At 37.7% G+C, this 21,552-nt stretch overlaps 1 protein-coding gene across 3 annotated transcripts in view; it reads left to right on the top strand.

Annotated features, from left to right (window-relative positions):
* Positions 1 to 21,552, top strand: part of LOC128690067 (dual specificity protein phosphatase 3-like) — a 73,173-nt gene that overhangs the window by 33,232 nt on the left and 18,389 nt on the right. For all 3 annotated transcript variants that reach the window (XR_011392396.1, XM_070088550.1, XM_070088549.1), the window contains exons 2-3: positions 15,768 to 16,332; positions 16,715 to 16,853. Coding sequence is in view for 2 of the 3 variants with exons in the window: in XM_070088550.1 (XP_069944651.1) it covers positions 16,290 to 16,332; positions 16,715 to 16,853 (182 nt within the window). In the remaining variant the exon portion in view is untranslated. The remainder of the gene's footprint in view (positions 1 to 15,767; positions 16,333 to 16,714; positions 16,854 to 21,552) is intronic.

Here is a 21,552-nt window from a genome sequence, read left to right as displayed (position 1 = left end):
TTACTATACAGTACAGTATCTGTAAACTTCCAGAGCCTCAAATTGCTAATGTTAGTATAACTTTCATATATATATTACAAATCTGTTACATGATCCACTTTTGTTGTGACTGATCCAACATAGCACAAAATTTTATAATACTGTTTGGATACCAGAGTCTGGACTGCATATTCCCATCTTGCCTTTGAGCTATAAGTTCTGTCTCTGTGCACTCAGCATCTGTTACCTCACAGTATGCAGCACCTGAATATACTGAGGGAGTACAGTATATATTTTTTGCTTTTCGATATAGAACTTTTTAATTGACAGTCATCCTCAGGAGATGAAAAGATGTTAAGTGCAATAAAAATAAAATATGAGAGAGCATAATTTTTGTAAGTGTGTATTCCCCATATTTGGAAAGATTATAAAGTTACAAATAATGTACCTGTAAGTTTACATTTTAAGACCTAACTAGAGATAATTTTTTTATTCAGTCATGTGAAAAATATCTGTTCATAAGCTAGACACATTCTGGCCATTATTTTATTGTCTCAAGTACTGTACTGTTTGTATTGTGTGATAATTTAGCAAATAGAAAATAAGATTTTGGTTCAGGTACAACACTGATTTTCCAGCAGCATATGCTCTGGCACCTCTTTTAGTCTCAACTATTGTCTGTGGAGATAGGACAAATTAGACACTGGCTAAATAAAAAGAATTAGCACAAATGAATGTTCAATACACAGTAAAATGGGAAGTGAATTAATATAAAATCAGCAAAAATACAAAAGGAAATGCTGGGAAAAAAAATTACGTGTATAACTGAGACAACACTGAGTTGTGATGCAGAATGTAAGATAACAGTTACTGAATTACTTTACTTCATAACTTACTGGGCAAGGAACACAGTACATACTGTGAACACACGATAATTGTGAAGTGTAAATACAAGTTTATACTGCTTATATATTGCAGACAACAGGGAAAAATGTTAGAGTACTTACTTCAAGTATATATAAAAAAAGGAACACAACACAACAGACATAAAAATAAAGCATGAAAATTTAAACACTGAAAAAAAAAAAAATTGCAAACACAATGTAATGAACACTGAGTCTAATCAAAAGTCACTGAATGTCACTAAGAAATCACTGAGAACAAAAAAATGTCTCAACACTCGCAAATGTCTCTATAAAAAGCTTATCACTGGAGCGACGTCAGATTATATAACATTCATGGTTATAAATGACCATAATTTTTAAAGGGGTGGACCGGTAAGCCAGCGGAAGGCCTCGGTCAGATGACCAAAGCTCCAAAGGTGGGTCATCATCTGACTAAGACCTGCACCAGGAAACATTTGTCCTGTTTCCTGACGAACCTTACCTAACCTAACCTGGAGCAACATCAGTGGAGAATGAGGAAGGTGGTGGTGGAAGGTTGTTGAGTCTCGTGGGCTCTCAGCGATTTCTTGAAGAATTTGTGCTTAAACTCAAGGAACCCACAGAGCGAGGCTTTTTTTTCGTTGGCGCACAGGTACGAGGAAACAATCTTGGGTCTTGACCTGCTATGTGAGCCGTAAAATAAGATGCTACGCCCAATGTAAGGGTGAAAAACAATGGTGGTGGGTAGTGTGGGTGAACACAATACGCTGGGACACTGCCTGAGTGACTAGGCTGACTGGATAAGCGGCATAACCCACGTGCTCTGGGTACACCCACACTTGGCACGAAAATATTCCAAGCCAGGCTGGCTTAAAAACCCACAAAATACCACAACACCACAGGAATGGTATAAGCACTCAGGATGGCTTGAAACTAGGAGCACAAAGCGATGGTGAAGGCTGGAACTCACGTGGCTTGCTTGAGTACTGAGGGTTAGTCACCTGGGTTAGTTGGCTGGCTTGCTTGGCTTAACCCTTCACACAGACTGGCTTGAGAACTTGTAACGATGAGCACAGCAGAGGTGAAAAGCTGGCTTAGCAGGCAAGGCTGGTACTTAAGACGGGCTGGATGGCGTAGGGCTTGTCTCTCCCCCCTACAGACTGGCTTGGCAGCTTGGCTTAATTTGCAAACCCGGGTCAACCCCTCGGAAGTAATGCAAATAAGCAGATAAAACGCTAAGACACAAAGACTGACCAGGAAGCAGTGGTGGGTGGCTGTCTTGGTATGTGAAGCTTCACTGGGCTTGGCAGGCCGCCGTGCAGTCATCACACACAATGTCCGTCGGCTGATAGAAGTTAATATCTGTACATCTGCATAAGTATCAAATTTACACGCTCACCACTGGCACCATTTGCTGAGAGGGTTCGTGGAGATATGATGGTTCGAGATAAACATGCTTGTTGGGTGATATGAGAGGGGACCCCAGTCCAGCCTGTTGTTGCGTGTAGGTCTGTCCGCAAACTGAGGGAGAGGCCGCGCGCGTCTGACGCTCACATGCAGCATCACGTGACGTCACACATGTTAGCCACTAAGCCTAGCAAAGGGGTCATCTATGTAAAATATATGGATGGTACTCTGATACTCAGATAGCATATACAAGGGATCAGCAACTATGCTGACAATGAGACTAGTTTTTTGCCCTATAGACAAAAAGCTAATGAATTTTTACTTGATGCATGAAAATTTACACAGGAAAAGATCAAAGCACATCAAACAACTTTGCTTGGATGAAATGTTTAAAAAAGATAACCAAAAAGAATGTGTAGAATGTGCAGCAGACCTTCATTTAAAAATTCTTTGGCTTATACTTCAAGTACCCCAGATGTCCTCCCTGAAGCATTACAAATCCATCATGAAACAGACAGTAGTCCTGACAACCCTCAACTTCCAGATAAGATAAGATTAGGTTTGCAGTTCCAGTAAAATTCTATAATTTACCATTCTGGGAGTGATAGCACTGCAACATTCTTTGTAAGTACATTAATTAATAAACTCGTTTCATTTATACTAATATTTAATTAAAGTTTCTATCAGTCCATGGTGGGTCAGAGGTGTATTGTTGAATTGTTATTATGTGATCTCTCTTGGTGTAACACAATCACTATTCCAGCAAGGCCTAGGAACCAAGGGTACTGTATAATCAGTGTTGTACCTGTTTCTTAAATGTAAATAATTTATATTAGGGGAATTTCTAGAATAGTTTAATGCCACTGGATTCATTATTAACTTTGTCTTTTGGTTAACACAGGCATCATCTGTTTTATTTTAAATACTCCAATGTATGTAAAATGTATTTTCTAGACCTTAAGTCAACATTTTCTATATGCAAGATAATTTATCATTCACTATTGGCTATGTCATTATCCAAGTAAATTATTTTCATACTGTATTGCCTTTTCCTACATTTTTTTAATAAATTGTTTTAAATTTTGAGACAGTTGTATATTAAGAAAAATATTTTATTCCACAATAAATAAACATTTCTTGTAAAGTTTACTGTCTGACCCTTTTTGTTACAACAGGTTCACAGTCTGTATGATTTTATTTGAGACTAGTAATGATATCTTGTAATATTTACATAGAGAGTTGATGTGTGCTTCAGAGCTACATTAGTCATGGCTATCCTGACTCACACCAATAACCTGTGTGTGTCTTGCCTGGGTAGTGTGTCAAGCTCCCCAGCAGAGTAGAGTGCGTATCATGAAGCATTAGCTGTAGAAGAAATACTCTAGTATAATATTAGATATGTAGTTTATTATCTGTTGGTTTTATATAAACAACGACCTTCAGTAATGTGATATTCAGTGCACGACAGCCATTCTTGTGAATATATAGTTACAGTATTAAATCCTTATAAAATTATAAGGTATTGTACTGATAATTACATCAGGTTACTAATCCATTCTAGTTTGTAAAAATCCAGTATGTTACACAGTATATAGTCTGACTAGTGTTTACAAGATAGGTGATAATGCATATGGACATTTTCTAAAGTATTTATACAGGCTGTATTTTTATTATTGCTTCACCCTGTGTGTGTGTGTGCGTACATAAGTACAGTTGTAGTGTCTTAGACCTGATATTTTTGTTGTTAAATATCAAGGACAGGATAGTATTTCATAATGTAACAAATTTCATGGAAAATAAATAAATAAAATATATATTATTGTTTGTTATATGCATGTATTGAAAGATCTAATTCAGTCATTTGTAATACACTTTAAAAGGACTATTTAATCTAATTTGATTTAAATACATTATGTACATATGTATATACGTATATATATACACAACTCATCTTTGATAATCTTTAGTTCTTATTCTTGAGAATATGGAATGTTTGCTCTCTAAAGATATACAACAAATGATCTTGAAATCAGTGTTAAATCCTGAAATTTATATACCAGCTTCTTTTTGGAATTTTGGAATTAGTTGCTAACAGCATACAAGTTACAGTATGTACAGTACTGTATGCTGTTCAGGTTCTTGAGAGTGATGCAACTCATGATTAGTGATAAAGTGCATATTTTTTTATTGTATTGATTACTATGATGTTTAAACAAGTGCATACAATGAATCATTACAGTAGTTAAACACGTTTTAATGTCTCCTTATAGAGTATGCTGTCTACCATGTGATCAATGTGTACCTCGAGCACTTGCAGTCTGAGGACATTTAAAATGTACAGTTGTCTTTAAAAAATCCCACATTAAAAACAAGATGTGGGATAAGGTTTGGGGATGTTGGTAGATATAGTTCTTCAGTAATGAGTTTTTTGTGAAAAACACACTCCAAATAACCTGCAATTTGGAGAGGAAGTTTTGGATGGCATTTTTGAAGAATAAAAAGGCACAGTAGTGTGACTGGAACAATACACAAATAACTCGCACATAGGAGAAAGAAACTTATGTTGACATTTCAGTCCAACTTGAACCATTAACAAGTCAGACCGAAATGTTGTCGTAAGTTTCTTATTCCTATGTGTGGGCTATTTGTGCATGGCATTTTTGTCTGCTGAGGACCATTATCAAGTCATGATAGACTGAAGCATTGTGTAAAGTTTCCTCTGCACAATGCAGGTTAATAATCAATGATTCCATCTATTCTTTTTTCCAGGTAATCCATGAGTTGTGTCCCTCTCTGAAGACTCTCTACCACTATATCTTATTCTTCTTGCATACACATTATCTGTTAGTTATTTTTTTTATCCCAAATTATGCAAGGATCTCATGATTAATTCTAATTCAAATGTATTAATTTTTGTACCGAATATATGTCTTTCTAATTACCATAAGTCCTTGTATTTTTTTTACATTCCTTAATTAACATTAGCATTGGATATAATATTTGTTGTAGTTTTGGTATTATACCTTACCATTGATGACTGGAATACTATGAGGATACTGACTCAAAGTTAGAAAAACTTTCAAGTTCCTAAATGATATAATGTACACAAAATATTTCTAGTGTTGCCCATTATAAATTCTAGTGTATGATCCGTATCTTTAAATTGTGAGAATGTACATGTACAGCTATTTGTTGGTTTTATGTATATGGTCTGTGGTCAAGGTTATTACAAATTTTAAATGTAAAAACATTGATTTTCACCTTAAAAATAGTCAGCATGAAAAAAAATTATAATTTTGTTAATATGGTGCATTAAAATAATATTGGAATAAAGGAGGCCTTGATAAAAATTTGTTTTTCTTGCTTGTGATTTGATATGCTAATGTGAGAGGAACATTACCTGGAGTTTACCTGAGGTTTCAGGGGTCAATACCCCCGAGGCCCGGTCTGAGACCAGGCCTCATGGTGGATCAAAGTCTGATCAACCAGGCTGTTACTGCTGACCGCACGCAAGTTGACGTATGAACCACAGCCCGGTTGGTCAGGTACTGGCTTTAGGTGCCTGAAATGTATTGTAAATTCCTGTCCTATCAAGGCTGTGATTTTCAGTCTTTTCTGAGTGATGTGATGTTTGTCCTATACTATAATTAAAATGATTTTATTTTTCTTTAATACCTCCAGCAGGAATCAAGAATATTTAGATATTTTGGGGTGAATTTTTTTAATCTAGTAGTATTCTGGGTTCCTTATTATTCTTATGTTATGTCAATGACATGCCTATCAGTGTCAAGTGCAAACTCCTACTGTATGCAGATGACAGTGCCCTGTTAGTGTCAGGTAAAGACCCACAAGATATAGCTAATGTTTTAACACTGGAACTGGAGTCCTACAGCAAATGGTTAGTTAGTTTAAGTTTAAGTTTAATATGTTTATTATGCACCCCATACCCATCCTGTGGGCGGTAGTCAAAAGATTACAGAGGTACATAATGGGTCCAGGGACTGGGCCTCAAAGTTTTGATAGCTGAGCAAGTTACAGAGGCAATGAATTCACAATTTACAAAGGTAATGAACTCACAATTTACAAAGCAGACAACAAACTGTCATTACACCTCGGGAAAACTGAAGCCATTCTCTTTGGCACAAAACATAAACTGAGAAGGGTAAATAATTTTAATGTCCAATGTAATGGGGAGCCCATCACTTTGGTTTCATCAGTAAAATATCTGGGAATCCCCTTTGACCCATGCATGTCAGGAGAATTGATAGGGAACAGTGTAGTAAAGAAAGTGAATGCCAGACTGAAGTTCCTGTATAGACAAGCACAGTGTCTACCTACTGAGGCTCGCAGGACCCTATGTCTAGCCCTTATACAGTGCCATATGGATTACGCTTGCTCTTCATGGTACTCTGCCTTGACAAAAAAACTGAGAGATAGACTGCAAATCATCCAGAACAAAATCGTAAGATTCATCCTGGGGCTGGGACCAAGAGAACATGTAGGCCAGGATGAATTACAGCAGTTGGATATGCTGAATGTTGAAGACAGAGTAAAACAACTGAAGCTAAATCTTGTTTATAAAATTGCTCACAGTGTCCAGAATATCTTGCTGTCAATTTTGCCAAGGTTGGGAACCAAAGCAATCATAGTACTAGGGGGAGAGAGCACAACTTTGTAGTACCCACAGTCATTGGCCAGGCTTCAAACACCTTTTATTGTACAGCAATAAAGGAATGGAACAGACTACCCGCACATGTCAAAGCCAGTCATAGCATGAACCAGTTCAAGAAGAGTGCCAAAAGGTGTCTGATGAATGTAGCTACAGAAAGGGAGGGGAATGATTTTCTATTTTTTAGCTAACATACGTGTGAATTTTACCATATTCCTAGTAATAACCCTCATATTGTAGATAGTCTTAATGACCCTCGTGTAGTAGATAGTCTTTTTAGTATGATAATAAGATGTTATCTTCATTATAGAATAATGAGAAAATATTATAACCTTCATATTATAATAATAAGGTAAAAGGACCCCAATGGAAATAAGTCACTCTGACTTTTTTGGGTTATCCCAGGTTCTCTACACATATGCTGCTATGTATGATAATTCTATGTAACTGTATTTGTGTAAACCTGAATAAACTTACTTACTTATTAATGAAAGATTTAGTAGTTTATTGAAGAAATAAATAAGTTTTTCCTCATCTCAACATTATTTTTAAATGCCAAGGTAATTCCTCTAAATGCCAAGGTAATTAACCAAGTGAAGCATATTTGCAGATAACATTTTGTATGGGTATGAGTTTTTAGCTAAATAATGGTTTGTGATTAATGAGAATTTTTCATAACATCTTTGTCTGCAGCTCCTGCTCTTCCATTATCTTGAAATTAATTTAGTTCATAAATGGATGATATTTATCACATACTGGTACATCAACCATTGTCCATTATATTAAGCCACCTTTATATATTCTGAATAATTAAAATATATAGAAGTCATTGATCCCAGGCACTCTTGTACAGTGCCAAATTTTTGTGCAGTATTTTTCATTGACCTATTTTGAAAAACCTGTCATTGTATAGCTCTTTTTCTATGTCAGAAAGTCTAACACACACACACACACACACACACACACACATGAAGAGGTGGGGTCAGGAGCTGTGACTCGACCCCTGCAACCACAAATAGAGTACAAATAGGTAAGTACACACATACACACAGACCATAACTAAACAAAAATAATGTTAAAACATTCAATGATTGTGGAGCATTCATATGAATTAATTGTGGCATCTTGTTAGCCAAATCATAATAATAATTTAGATCATATAAATTGTACAGGTACTACGTGAGTATTTTTTTTTTTTTTTTTCAACAAGTCGGCCGTCTCCCACCGAGGCAGGGTGACCCAAAAAAGAAAGAAAATCCCCAAAAAGAAAATACTTTCATCATCATTCAACACTTTCACCACACTCGCACATTATCAGTGTTTTTGCAGAGGTGCTCAGAATACAACAGTTTAGAAGTATACACATATAAAGATACACAACATATCCCTCCAAACTAGCAATAAATGCAGAGGAATGACTCTCTCCATAGTCATTCCCCTGAAAAAATCTGCTTGGATTGTAACAAAAGGTCTAGAGCTATCATTCAACTCCTCCCTGTGATTATTTTGCATAGTCTCATGTCCTGGATTTTGCAGTGTGTTGTTATGCATTACCAACACTGATCCAGATGTCAGTTCCTTGCTCCTCACTAATGCACAATCTTCACTTTGTAAGCAGAAGAAAATTCTTTAGTAAGTAAAAGTCATAATTTCTTTGATATTACATACTACATATCTTCTTTGATACTATGTGGTAAAACCATATACGTACATTTATTTTAGTAATGGTTATAGTATATCTTTTTTTGTGTGTGTGTGTCCTTGCCCAATTTTCCAAGTTATGACTGATATGCTTGTGTGTACAAGTCCTGCACTGAATGATTTACAATGTAGGCAGGAATAGCACTCAACAGGAAAAACTTGTTGAGGTGGGAAAAGGCAAACTTAAAATTACAGTGCTCTAAGTACTTCTGTGAATAAGATATCATCAGAGAGCAAGAAATGCTGTAAACAAAGACAAGTACAGTGGACCCCCGGTTAACGATATTTTTTCATTCCAGAAGTATGTTCAGGTGCCAGTACTGACCGAATTTGTTCCCGTAAGGAATATTGTGAAGTAGATTAGTCCATTTCAGACCCCCCAAACATACACGTACAAACGCACTTACATAAATACACTTACATAATTGGTCGCATTGGGAGGTGATCGTTATGCGGGGGTCCACTGTACATGCATGTGTATACTGTATAGTGATGACTTAAACATGTAGAATAACTGGCATCACATCTCCAAAATCAACCTATAGAAGATTTGTGATAATATCACCTAATACAGTGGTACCTCGAGATACGAATTTTTTTCGTTCCAGAAGGCTGTTCGAGTGCCAATATTGAATGAATTGTGTTGCATGAATGAGATAGGTTTATATTTAGTGTTATTATATATGTATTTGTTACCTGTTGCAGAGATGATGGACTTTAAGTATATGGTACCAATAATATTGGCACTTACATAAGTACACTTACATAATTGTTCGAGTTTTGAGCTGTTCGTATCCTGAGGTACCACTGTAACTGCAAAAATTTTAATAGTGTGATTACAGTGTGTCAGTAATATCATTCTTTAATACTATATCTGCACTGAACAATTAAAATTACAGCAAATTTATATAATACATAGTCTTTTATTATTCTGCTATATACATACATATTTTTAAGATGAATGAAGTAAGATGAAAAGGAGATGAGATATTTTAGTTGCAAAAATAACTGAACTCAAAACCACCCAGTTATACTCTTGGAGCAGGCAAAGACCTCTGGGAAATTAAAAAAAATTATATAACATTTAAAATTCATTTTTATGAGAAGCAGTGGTCCCACTCTGCAATGAATGTCAGGCCATCTAGGCTGTCAACTATCTCATTATCAGAGAGCATTGATTTCATTTCAGTTACCCTAATATGCTTACTTTACCCACTTTTCTTCCTGATGGTCCCACCTTTATTTACCACATCAAGTGTAACCTCATTATTTCTACCAATGTCTTCTCTCATTACAACTTATTCATCTCTGCAATGCAGCACTGAATGACCCTTATGGGTTTAGTACTTCACCATGAAAAAGAAGAATCATAGCTATAAGATGTTGTAGTGTGAGCAAGGTAAACTTGATGAAGGAATTCAGGGAAACTGGTTAGCCAGTCTTGAGTCCTGGAGGTAGGAAGGGCAATGCAAGTAATGTGAAAGAGGGGCAGGGATGCTACCATTGGAGGGCAATCTGATTATGATGTCAGCACACTTGGAAAGACTTTGATTAAGTAGATGATGGTGAATGTGTTTTTATCTTTGGGTCACCCTGCATTTGCAGGAGACAGCTGTTGAGCTAAAAAAAATAACAATCACATTAATAATCTGCTGTAAACAGGTAAGTGAATGTGACTTCAAATGTTAGTCATTAAGACTATCTCACTATTGTTAGAGTTTGTTGCAGATTCCCACTCACCATCCATGGGTTTCAGGTATCTATATAGACTAATTTTCTGAGAAAAAGTTGGATTAAAATCTCACCTGCATCCACTTACCAGATGGATAGCAACCATTCAGTAAACTTCAACTTCCTAACAACTGACAATGGTCATCACTCATATTTTTATAGATAACAGGTTTGTGATGATTAATGACCTCCCTCCTGAGATAACTGAACAACTCCCTGACCTCCATGATGGATGATAATGACTGGATTACTTATGTGTGGCCCTTATTATATTCATTGAAGAGCAAGACATCATCTACAACTTCTGTAACTCCTCTTTTGTTAAGCCACCACCCAAGTAACTGCATGTAATGTATTTATGTTTGACTTGTACTACTTACATAATATTTATGGAAGTTATACTTGAATATAATGTCTCCACATATATTTTAGGGTTATAGTACAGTTGTCCCTACAAATTTGCAAGCTTCGTTATAACAACAATAACAATTTTTATTTTAGCATGATACATGTTTGTACAAAGGAGTGTAACAATTTGGTGAACATGCCAAGAGCCCCTTTATATGCAGAGCATTTTGGGCAAACTTAAGACTAACTTAAGATTAATAAGGCAATAACAGTGCTGTAATTGTTCATATGGTCATTAGGTGAGTTACAGTGAATACAAGAAAATTGAATAATCAACTTATTTGCAGGTTTCAGTTATGTATATAACATATTCTCTAATGGGTAACCAGGCAATAGCTTCAATTATCCAATGGTTTTTAGCTAAATATGACTCTCCTATGCCCAAATCTCATTTTTTTATTATCACACTGGCCGATTCCCACCAAGGCAGGGTGGCCCGAAAAAGAAAAACTTTCACCATCATTCACTCCATCACTGTCTTGCCAGAAGGGTGCTTTACACTACAGTTTTTAAACTGCAACATTAACACCCCTCCTTCAGAGTGCAGGCACTGTACTTCCCATCTCCAGGACTCAAGTCCGGCCTGCCGGTTTCCCTGAACCCCTTCATAAATGTTACTTTGCTCACACTCCAACAGCACGTCAAGTATTAAAAACCATTCGTCTCCATTCACTCCTATCAAACACGCTCACGCACGCCTGCTGGAAGTCCAAGCCCCTTGCACACAAAACCTCCTTTACCCCCTCCCTCCAACCTTTCCTAGGCCGACCCCTACCCCGCCTTCCTTCCACTACAGACTGGTACACTCTTGAAGTCATTCTGTTTCGCTCCATTCTCTCTACATGTCTGAACCACCTCAACAACCCTTCCTCAGCCCTCTGGACAACAGTTTTGGTAATCCCGCACCTCCTCCTAACTTTCAAACTACGAATTCTCTGCATTATATTCACACCACACATTGCCCTCAGACATGACATCTCCACTGCCTCCAGCCTTCTCCTCGCTGCAACATTCATCACCCATGCTTCACACCCATATAAGAGTGTTGGTAAAACTATACTCTCATACATTCCCCTCTTTGCCTCCAAGGACAAACTTCTTTGTCTCCACAGACTCCTAAGTGCACCACTCACCCTTTTCCCCTCATCAATTCTATGATTCACCTCATCCTTCATAGACCCATCCGCTGACACGTCCACTCCCAAATATCTGAATACATTCACCTCCTCCATACTCTCTCCCTCCAATCTGATATCCAATCTTTCATCACCTAATATTTTTGTTATCCTCATAACCTTACTCTTTCCTGTATTCACTTTTAATTTTCTTCTTTTGCACACCCTACCAAATTCATCCACCAATCTCTGCAACTTCTCTTCAAAATCTCCCAAGAGCACAGTGTCATCAGCAAAGAGCAACTGTGACAACTCCCACTTTATGTGTGATTCTTTATCTTTTAACTCCACGCCTCTTGTCAAGACCCTCGCATTTACTTCTCTTACAACCCCATCTATAAATATATTAAACAACCACGGTAACATCACACATCCTTGTCTAAGGCCTACTTTTACTGGGAAATAATTTCCCTCTTTCCTATGTACTCTAACTTGAGCCTCACTATCCTCGTAAAAACTCTTCACTGCTTTCAGTAACCTACCTCCTACACCATACACCTGCAACATCTGCCACATTGCCCCCCTATCCACCCTGTCATATGCCTTTTCCAAATCCATAAATGCCACAAAGACCTCTTTAGCCTTATCTAAATACTGTTCACTTATATGTTTCACTGTAAACACCTGGTCCACACACCCCCTACCTTTCCTAAAGCCTCCTTGTTCATCTGCTATCCTATTCTCAGTCTTACTTTTAATTCTTTCAATAATAACTCTACCATACACTTTACCAGGTATACTCAACAGACTTATCCCCCTATAATTTTTGCACTCTCTTTTGTCCCCTTTGCCTTTATACAAAGGAACTATGCATGCTCTCTGCCAATCCCTAGGTACCTTACCCTCTTCCATACATTTATTAAATAATTGCACCAACCACTCCAAAACTATATCCCCACCTGCTTTTAACATTTCTATCTTTATCCCATCAATCCCGGCTGCCTTACCCCCTTTCATTTTACCTACTGCCTCACGAACTTCCCCCACACTCACAACTGGCTCTTCCTCACTCCTACAAGATGTTATTCCTCCTTGCCCTATACACGAAATCACAGCTTCCCTATCTTCATCAACATTTAACAATTCCTCAAAATATTCCCTCCATCTTCCCAATACCTCTAACTCTCCATTTAATAACTCTCCTCTCCTATTTTTAACTGACAAATCCATTTGTTCTCTAGGCTTTCTTAACTTGTTAATCTCACTCCAAAACTTTTTCTTATTTTCAACAAAATTTGTTGATAACATCTCACCCACTCTCTCATTTGCTCTCTTTTTACATTGCTTCACCACTCTCTTAACCTCTCTCTTTTTCTCCATATACTCTTCCCTCCTTGCATCACTTCTACTTTGTAAAAACTTTTCAAATGCTAACTTTTTCTCCCTTACTACTCTCTTTACATCATCATTCCACCAATCGCTCCTCTTCCCTCCCGCACCCACTTTCCTGTAACCACAAATTTCTGCTGAACACTCTAACACTACATTTTTAAACCTACCCCATACCTCTTCGACCCCATTGCCTATGCTCTCATTAGCCCATCTATCCTCCAATAGCTGTTTATATCTTTCCCTAACTGCCTCCTCTTTTAGTTTATAAACCTTCACCTCTCTCTTCCCTGATGCTTCTGTTCTCCTTGTATCCCATCTACCTTTTACTCTCAGTGTAGCTACAACTAGAAAGTGATCTGATATATCTGTGGCCCCTCTATAAACATGTACACCCTGAAGTCTACTCAACAGTCTTTTATCTACCAATACATAATCCAACAAACTACTGTCATTTTGCCCTACATCATATCTTGTATACTTATTTATCTTCTTTTTCTTAAAATATGTATTACCTATAACTAAACCCCTTTCTATACAAAGTTTAATCAAAGGGCTCCCATTATCATTTACACCTGGCACCCCAAACTTACCTACCACACCCTCTCTAAAAGTTTCTCCTACTTTAGCATTCAGGTCCCCTACCACAATTACTCTCTCACTTGGTTCAAATGCTCCTATACATTCACTTAACATCTCCCAAAATCTCTCTCTCTCCTCTGCATTCCTCTCTTCTCCAGGTGCATACACGCTTATTATGACCCACTTCTCGCATCCAACCTTTACTTTAATCCACATAATTCTTGCATTTACACATTCATATTCTCTTTTCTCCTTCCATAACTGATCATTCAACATTACTGCTACCCCTTCCTTTGCTCTAACTCTCTCAGATACTGCAGATTTAATCCCATTTATTTCCCCCCACCGAAACTCCCCTACCCCCTTCAGCTTTGTTTCGCTTAGGGCCAGGACATCCAACTTCTTTTCATTCATAACATCAGCAATCATCTGTTTCTTGTCATCTGCACTACATCCACGCACATTCAAGCATCCCAGTTTTATAAAGTTTTTCTTCTTCTCTTTTTTAGTAAATGTCTACAGGAGAAGGGGTTACTAGCCCATTGCTCCCGGCATTTTAGTCGCCTCAAACGACACGCATGGCTTACTGAGGAAAGATTCTTTTCCACTTCCCCATGGACAATAGAAGAAATAAAGAAGAACAAGAGCTATGTAGAAAAAGGAGAAAAACCTAGATGTATGTATATATATATGCATGTGCATGTCTGTGAAGTGTGACCAAAGTGTAAGTTGGAGTAGCAAGATATCCCTGTTATCATTATATTCTGCAATTATTTCTTATGACTGTAAGATCAAAGTGACATTATCTATACATATATGTATATTTTTTAAAATGTTGGCAGCCTTCCAACGAAAATCTGAAACATATACCAACCTGTAAATTTGTAGGAATAACTGTATAGTATAGCATGGTATCACATATTATCATGTATCACAGTACAGTACAGTGGTACCTCAAGTTTCGAACAGCTCCCAACTCGAACAGTTATGTAAGTGTATTTTTGTAAGTGTATTTTTGGGGGGTCTGAAACGGACTAATCTAATTTACATTATTCCTTATTGGAACAAATTCATTTGGTATCGGCACTCGAACAGCCTCCTGGAACGAATTAAGTTCGTAACTCAAGGTACCACTGTATTTATAATATGTACTGGATTTACAATTATAGAATAGTTTATTATTCTTGATATGCTAGTGGTGCAACATTTATTAGCTCTTTTAGTTATGTATTTGCTTTGTCTTTATTATTGTCAAAAATATTAAATGAACATCTTAGTGATCTTGCTAAATCATCTTTTAGTCAGCTCACAACCAAATAAGTGTCCCATTAATTAAAGAGCAGATGCTTTCAATGCTCTGACATGTTTATTCTGACTCCCCTCCTCTCTGTAATGTCTTATGACATGATAAACCAACTGTAATGTCTTATGACATGATAAACCAACTGTAATGTCTTATGACATGATAAACCAACTATGACAGCACCACCCATTCTTCTGTTGCCCTTCCTTCGATACACCTATCTCTTTAACCTCTTTTTCTAGGTGGTGCACTTTCCATAAATAATAATAATAATAACTCAATTCAAATCCTAGGGTTGATGAGGTGTATGAGCAAGAGCAAGTCTCTTTACATCAATTTCCCCTGCTCATATAGAGTAAATAGGTACCTGAGTGTAGTCAGTGGTTATGGGTCACATCCTTGGCAGTACCGTACTCAAGTCCTTTGCCTGGAGGACCTTGATAACTCAAGCAATTTAAAAGTTCATTCCTTTTATTAATTAAGTTAGGATTGTGTAGCTGATGCAAATTCAAGTATCCACATTTTTTAATTCCATATTCAAATTAATGAACGAAAAGCCTAGTTTGCATGTGGGTAATCACATGTATTTTTTGTTTCAGTTGTGGCAGGACTGGTCAATTTAAGTTGTGGGTATGAAAACGTACTCTCTCGTACCTCTAATGATGCATTTGAAGCACCCCTGAGGAACCTACATAATAGCCACAGCTGCATAATCACACACAAAAAAATCAAGTATCATGACCTTCCATTAGCTCATATTATTTAGTATTTTTTTTTTTTTTAGCTTTCAGCCTGTCTGCTTTATTATGTGCTATGATTCCTTTTATTCCCATTTTAATGCATTGTCATTAGTATCATTAAAGCAAATATATTACTAAGCAGAGTAATTATATTATTTATTGGCATTATACGTATATAAAAAAGTACTGTATCATTGTAAATTTGATGCTTATGTCAAACCCTAATTTTCATAATGTAAATGCAGGCAATTTATTATTCATATGTCATCCACTGGTTGTAAAAGAGAATTGAAGTGCCGAGGGTCTCAATAATCAAGCAAGTGGGTCAAGAGCCTGCAGTCAACATTCATCTGAAACAAGAACCGTTGAACATTAGTCAGGATGGGGATGCAAATGCATTTCAAAGGATTGGAATTTCCATCATGTAAGTCTGTATATCTTTAAACCAGTTCCTTTTTGAAGCATGTTTAAATTTTTTTTTGTACTGTAATAAACATCTTTTCTCAGCACTAAACTGTAACTGTGCAAGTTACAACATATGTAACAATGTATAAATAACAGCATAGTAACTGTGCAAGTTACAACATATGTAACAATGTATAAATAACAGCATAACATGGAGTAAGGTACTGACTTTGAAATCATTATAATGTTATTGTACTAGTGCTCAGATAAACTTGCAACCAGTAGTGTACAGAGGTATACAGTACCCTATTAGCTTACTATATAATAAAAATACTTGTTTATGTGGGAGTAGACTTAGTATGCTTGAGAATTAATATTTTGTCTTAAAACATTTTTTAAAGATTATGAGGATCTGAGAGAGATTGTGACCACTGTGGAGACCAGACTTCGACCCATTCCAGAGATCAGGATGCACATCTCACGCTTTATGGATGGTGCAGATATGGATGAAGTCTTCCCAAACTTATACCTAGGCGACTGGTATGTTTCTAAGTTGTGTACCGTACGTATATGCATTGAAAATTAATGAAACGTAATTACTTTTAGATTTCATCTCCAACTGCATTGAAGAAACCAATGCGTTCACCTGTTTCAGCACAAATGTATGCTTATCTCTCATAGAATCTCCTATAATTGACTGAATATTATTACTTTACTGTACATAGTTATAGCTACAGAAGGAGAGCTATGTTTATGGTGTCTTGCATTTGCTATCTAATCTTCACACAATTATGTTAAAATTTCCATTGGCTCTATCACTAACTAAATTCTCTTGTAGCCGGAACCCCGGATTTCATCTGGTGTGGATATCATGCAATTCGGATTTCGACCACTTTTTTGGGTGAAATTTTACCCCGGGTTTCAGACCTCCACTCGGAAATCGTCTGTATCAGATGTGTCCACCCACCCAGGATACGGCCGCTCACACGTATGCGACTCAGTCTACCTCTGTCACTTGTTCAGTGAGCAATACTCTGCACGTTCATCCAAAACATTGGTGGTAGAGGGTGGTAGTGGTTGTGATGGTGGTAGAGGGTGGTAGTGGTTGTGGTGGTACAGGGTGGTAGTGGTTGTGATGGTGGTACAGGGTGGTAGTGATGGTGGCAGAGGGTGGTAGTGATGGTGGTAGAGGGTGGTAGTGATGGTGGTAGAGGGTGGTAGTGGTTGTGATGGTGGTAGTGATGGTAGCAGAGAGTAGTAGTGATGGTGGTAGAGGGTGGTAGTGATGGTGGTAGAGGGTGGTAGTGATGGTGGCAGAAGGTGGTACAGGGTGGTAGTGATGGCAAACAGTCGAAGATGTTGAGAAGCTGTTGTAGTGTGAATCAACGAAAAACAGTTAGCGGGAGTGTTGTGGAGGCGATAATTTGTGAAAAGGCAAGGCAGTTGCATGCGGGTCTTGTAAAGAATATGCCAACAAAAGTCTTCAATAAAGGTAAAAGTTATTTAAATGTTCATTTCTTCATTAAAATTAGTGCTTTATATTTATTCCTTATTGTTTTCTGTGCGTATGTAACACACTATACTTATTCTTTATAAAATGTGTTTTTTGTTAATATTTTTGGGTGTCTGGAACGGATTAATTGGATTTACATTATTTCTTATGGGTAATATTTTTTCGGATTTTAACTGACCTTCTGGAACAGATTAAGAACGTAAACCGGGGTTCCACTGTACATAGGGATGGGATGATGACAAACTTTTTGCTGATACCGATACTTAATTTTAGGCCGATACTGATACAGTGGTACCCCGAGTTTTGGCCATAATTCGTTCCAGAAGGCTGTTCAAGTGCCGTTACCAAACGAATTTGTTCCCATAGGGAATAATGTAAATTAGATTAGTCTATTTCAGACCCCCAAAAATACACGTACAAAAGCACTTACAATAATACACTTACATAATTGTTGATGGGAGCTGTATGAAACTCGGGGTACCACTGTACTGATCAAATTAGCTGATACTGATATTCTCAAAATTTGTTGATACTTGCCAATACTGATACCAATATCATCAAAACTGGCCACTACCCACCAATATTCATACTGATACTGATGCTCTGGTGCATCCCTAGTTATATCACTCATTTTGTAAGGAATAATTTTCCGGTATCCTTTAGGTACTTGTCCTTTCTCGGTTTATACTATGACCTCTTGCTCTCCCTGTTAATGACATTGAGAAATCTGTCTTATCTATTATTTTATATACTTTTATAATCTTATGCTGTATGTGGTTATTATGCCATCTTTTTTTTTTTTTCTCTGTCAACAAAGACACATTTAATGCTCTGTGTTTCTTCATAACTTTTATTTATTCAGCTCTGGGAGTCATTTTGCAACTCCTCTTTAGACTTTTTTATAGCTTGTTTTGGAGTTTATTTTTTTTTTAAAGCAATTCCTATATCACCACCAAATATTCCAACTTGAACAACCTTTCTGTAGCATTTCCCATCTATGTATCTAAGGGCTCTTTTAAAGTTTGCCAATGCAACACAAGAGCCTCACAATTTGATTTTTTTTTTTTTTTTTTTTTTTTTTTTTTTTTTTTTTTTTGTCTGAAACCTTTAGTGTCTCATTATGCAATCTGTATTCTCATGTGGCTTATTTTCACTTTCTGAAATTTTGTGTGAAAGACAATTTTAATAGTAATAAGAGGAAAGATGTTCACATGGGTTAATGTCACTCGTGAAGTCTCACAAGCACTATTACTTGCATAAGGAGACAGGCAACCAGAAGTCTTTCAGTCTCTGTGTGATCAGAGAAACATATCTCCACACTTCATAAGCCTAGCCTCCTCTACCTCAGTGCACACAAAAAGAATGAATCTTAATGGTGTTAAAGCTCAGCATTGAAAATTTTAAGTCAATCAGAAGAGGCATTCTCTAATTATCGCACAGACCAATACACCAGCACTTTAGGTTTAAAGCTGCTCAAGAGTTGCCTTCTCAAGCTATCAGCACTGAAGGTTTCAAGGCACTCAGAAAATGCATTCACAAATTATCACATGAAGCTGATACTTCATTTTTTTTCCTTTTTTTTTTTCAATAAATTGGTAAACTGGCATCTACACAGCCCAAAATTAGTTCAAAACTTTCTCTGAGCATTCTCCAGTTATTGCAGGATTGCAGGGAAGTCTGTTTAACAGAATTGGCAAATAAAACTTACATAATTCAAAATCAATATGAACCTTCCTTTAACCCTTTCAGGGTCCGTCCCGTAGATCTACGGATTTTTGGTGAGTGTCCAAACCGTAGATCTACGCCAAAATTCTAGCGCCGTCAAATTTAGCACGAAAGCGCTCATAGGCCTACATGTGAAAGAATGGGTCTGCGCCGTGGGTGTGCGCCATAAACAAAAAATCTAGGCGCCTGCATAGCATTGTGGGAACGCCGGCTCAGTCACCCTTGTTCACCATGCCTCGTCGCAAGTCAGCTCTCACTTCCCGGAAAATTGGGACTCTCCTCTTCCTGTCTGATAGTTCTGACACTGATGGAAGTGGAAATGAAGACGAATTCTACGGCTTTGATAAGTTAGTGACCGAAAATAATGACCAGGATATCGATAATAGTGCAGAAATCCCCGACGATCCTCGACCTTCTACCTCTGGTGTGGGCACTCGTGACTCACGGTCGGGTGTTCCTAAACGTAAGAGAAAACTAATATTTTCCCGTGGCCTGGCCTCTGACTTCAGTAATGACGATGATTCTGACGTGGATTGTGATTTTATTGAGCTCGACGATCATTCGAGTAGTGATAGTGAGGAAACATATTCACCAGTGAAGCGTCGGTATGTTCGCCGCCACATGCGCTCGGGTAGTGTACCCTATGCTGTGCCCAGGGGACAGAGTACATCCCGGAGTACATCCCGTGGCCCTACACCCGTTTTAGGTAGTGATAGTGAGGATGATGTGGCTACACTTGGCATGGATGGGCCACAGGCATCAGTGGATGGTGTTAGTGGTGCTGGTGGTGGTAGTGGCACCGCCATGCATGACTCACTGTGCCACGCGGGGACCCACGCTGCTGACTCGTCAGTTCAAGGACAAAGCGGAGCGTCACCCACCAGCCCGCCACAACCACCCGTACAACCAGCCTATGATGTCCAGTATCCACCAGCAAACCGTATCTGGGATTGGCAGCAAAATCCCAATTTTGTTCCCAGCCCTCACCACTTTGATGACTCTCAAAGTGGAATTCTACCTACCTGTCCCCTTGGAACCACGGCCAATGAACTGGAATTCTTTGAATTATTCTTTGACCAGCCATTGATGGAAATTATTGTCAGGGAAAGTAATAAGTATTTTCAGTACACCATGGCAAATACGATCTTATCACCACAGTCAAGACTACACAGGTGGAAAGAGACGACTGTTGCAGAAATGTATTTGCTTTTTGCAACAATAATGCTTATGCCTCACGTCTATAAGCATAATATAAAAGCATACTGGTCCACAGATCGGCTAATTTGTACCCCATCCTTCAGTGAAATAATACCAGTGGACAGGTTTATCTTACTGTTACGTATGTTGCACTTCTCTGACAAAACCAGGCCTGACAGAAGTGACAGGTTATACAAGATTAGAAATGTTTTCATGTATCTCAAACAAAAGTTCAGGATATACTTTTATCCATTCAAGAATCTTGTAATTGACGAGTCTTTGATTTTGTTCAAAGGTAGACTGTCATTCAAGCAGTATATACCGAGCAAGAGGAACCGCTTTGGTATAAAATTGTTTGTACTCTGTGATTGTGACAGTGGCCTGGTGTTGGATATTGTTGTATACACGGGTAGTAAAACATTGAAAGATACCAAGATGTTATTGGGTATCTCAGGTGACGTAGTGAGAAACATGATGGCACCTTATCTTGGTAAGGGCCATACATTATATACCGATAACTGGTACACAAGCCCATTACTCAGTGATTTCATGCGAGTGAACAAGACAGATGTGTGTGGCACAGTGCGTTCTAATCGTAAACATATGCCCAGGCTCAACGCAGGTGTTCATGGTGATGACGTGCAGGTGTTTACTGCCAATGACATCATGGCATTACGGTGGCATGACAAACGAGATGTCACATTGTTGACAACCATTCACCGTAATGAAATGCAAGACAGTGGCAAAGTTGATCGAGTGACTAATGAACGTATTCGAAAACCAGTGTCAGTGATTGATTATACA

Source organism: Cherax quadricarinatus, chromosome 25, assembly GCF_038502225.1.
Source record: "Cherax quadricarinatus isolate ZL_2023a chromosome 25, ASM3850222v1, whole genome shotgun sequence".
NCBI classification, from domain to species: Eukaryota; Metazoa; Arthropoda; class Malacostraca; order Decapoda; family Parastacidae; genus Cherax; species Cherax quadricarinatus.
Note: the sequence above shows the minus strand (reverse complement) of the source record. Positions and strands in the feature narration are given on the sequence as shown.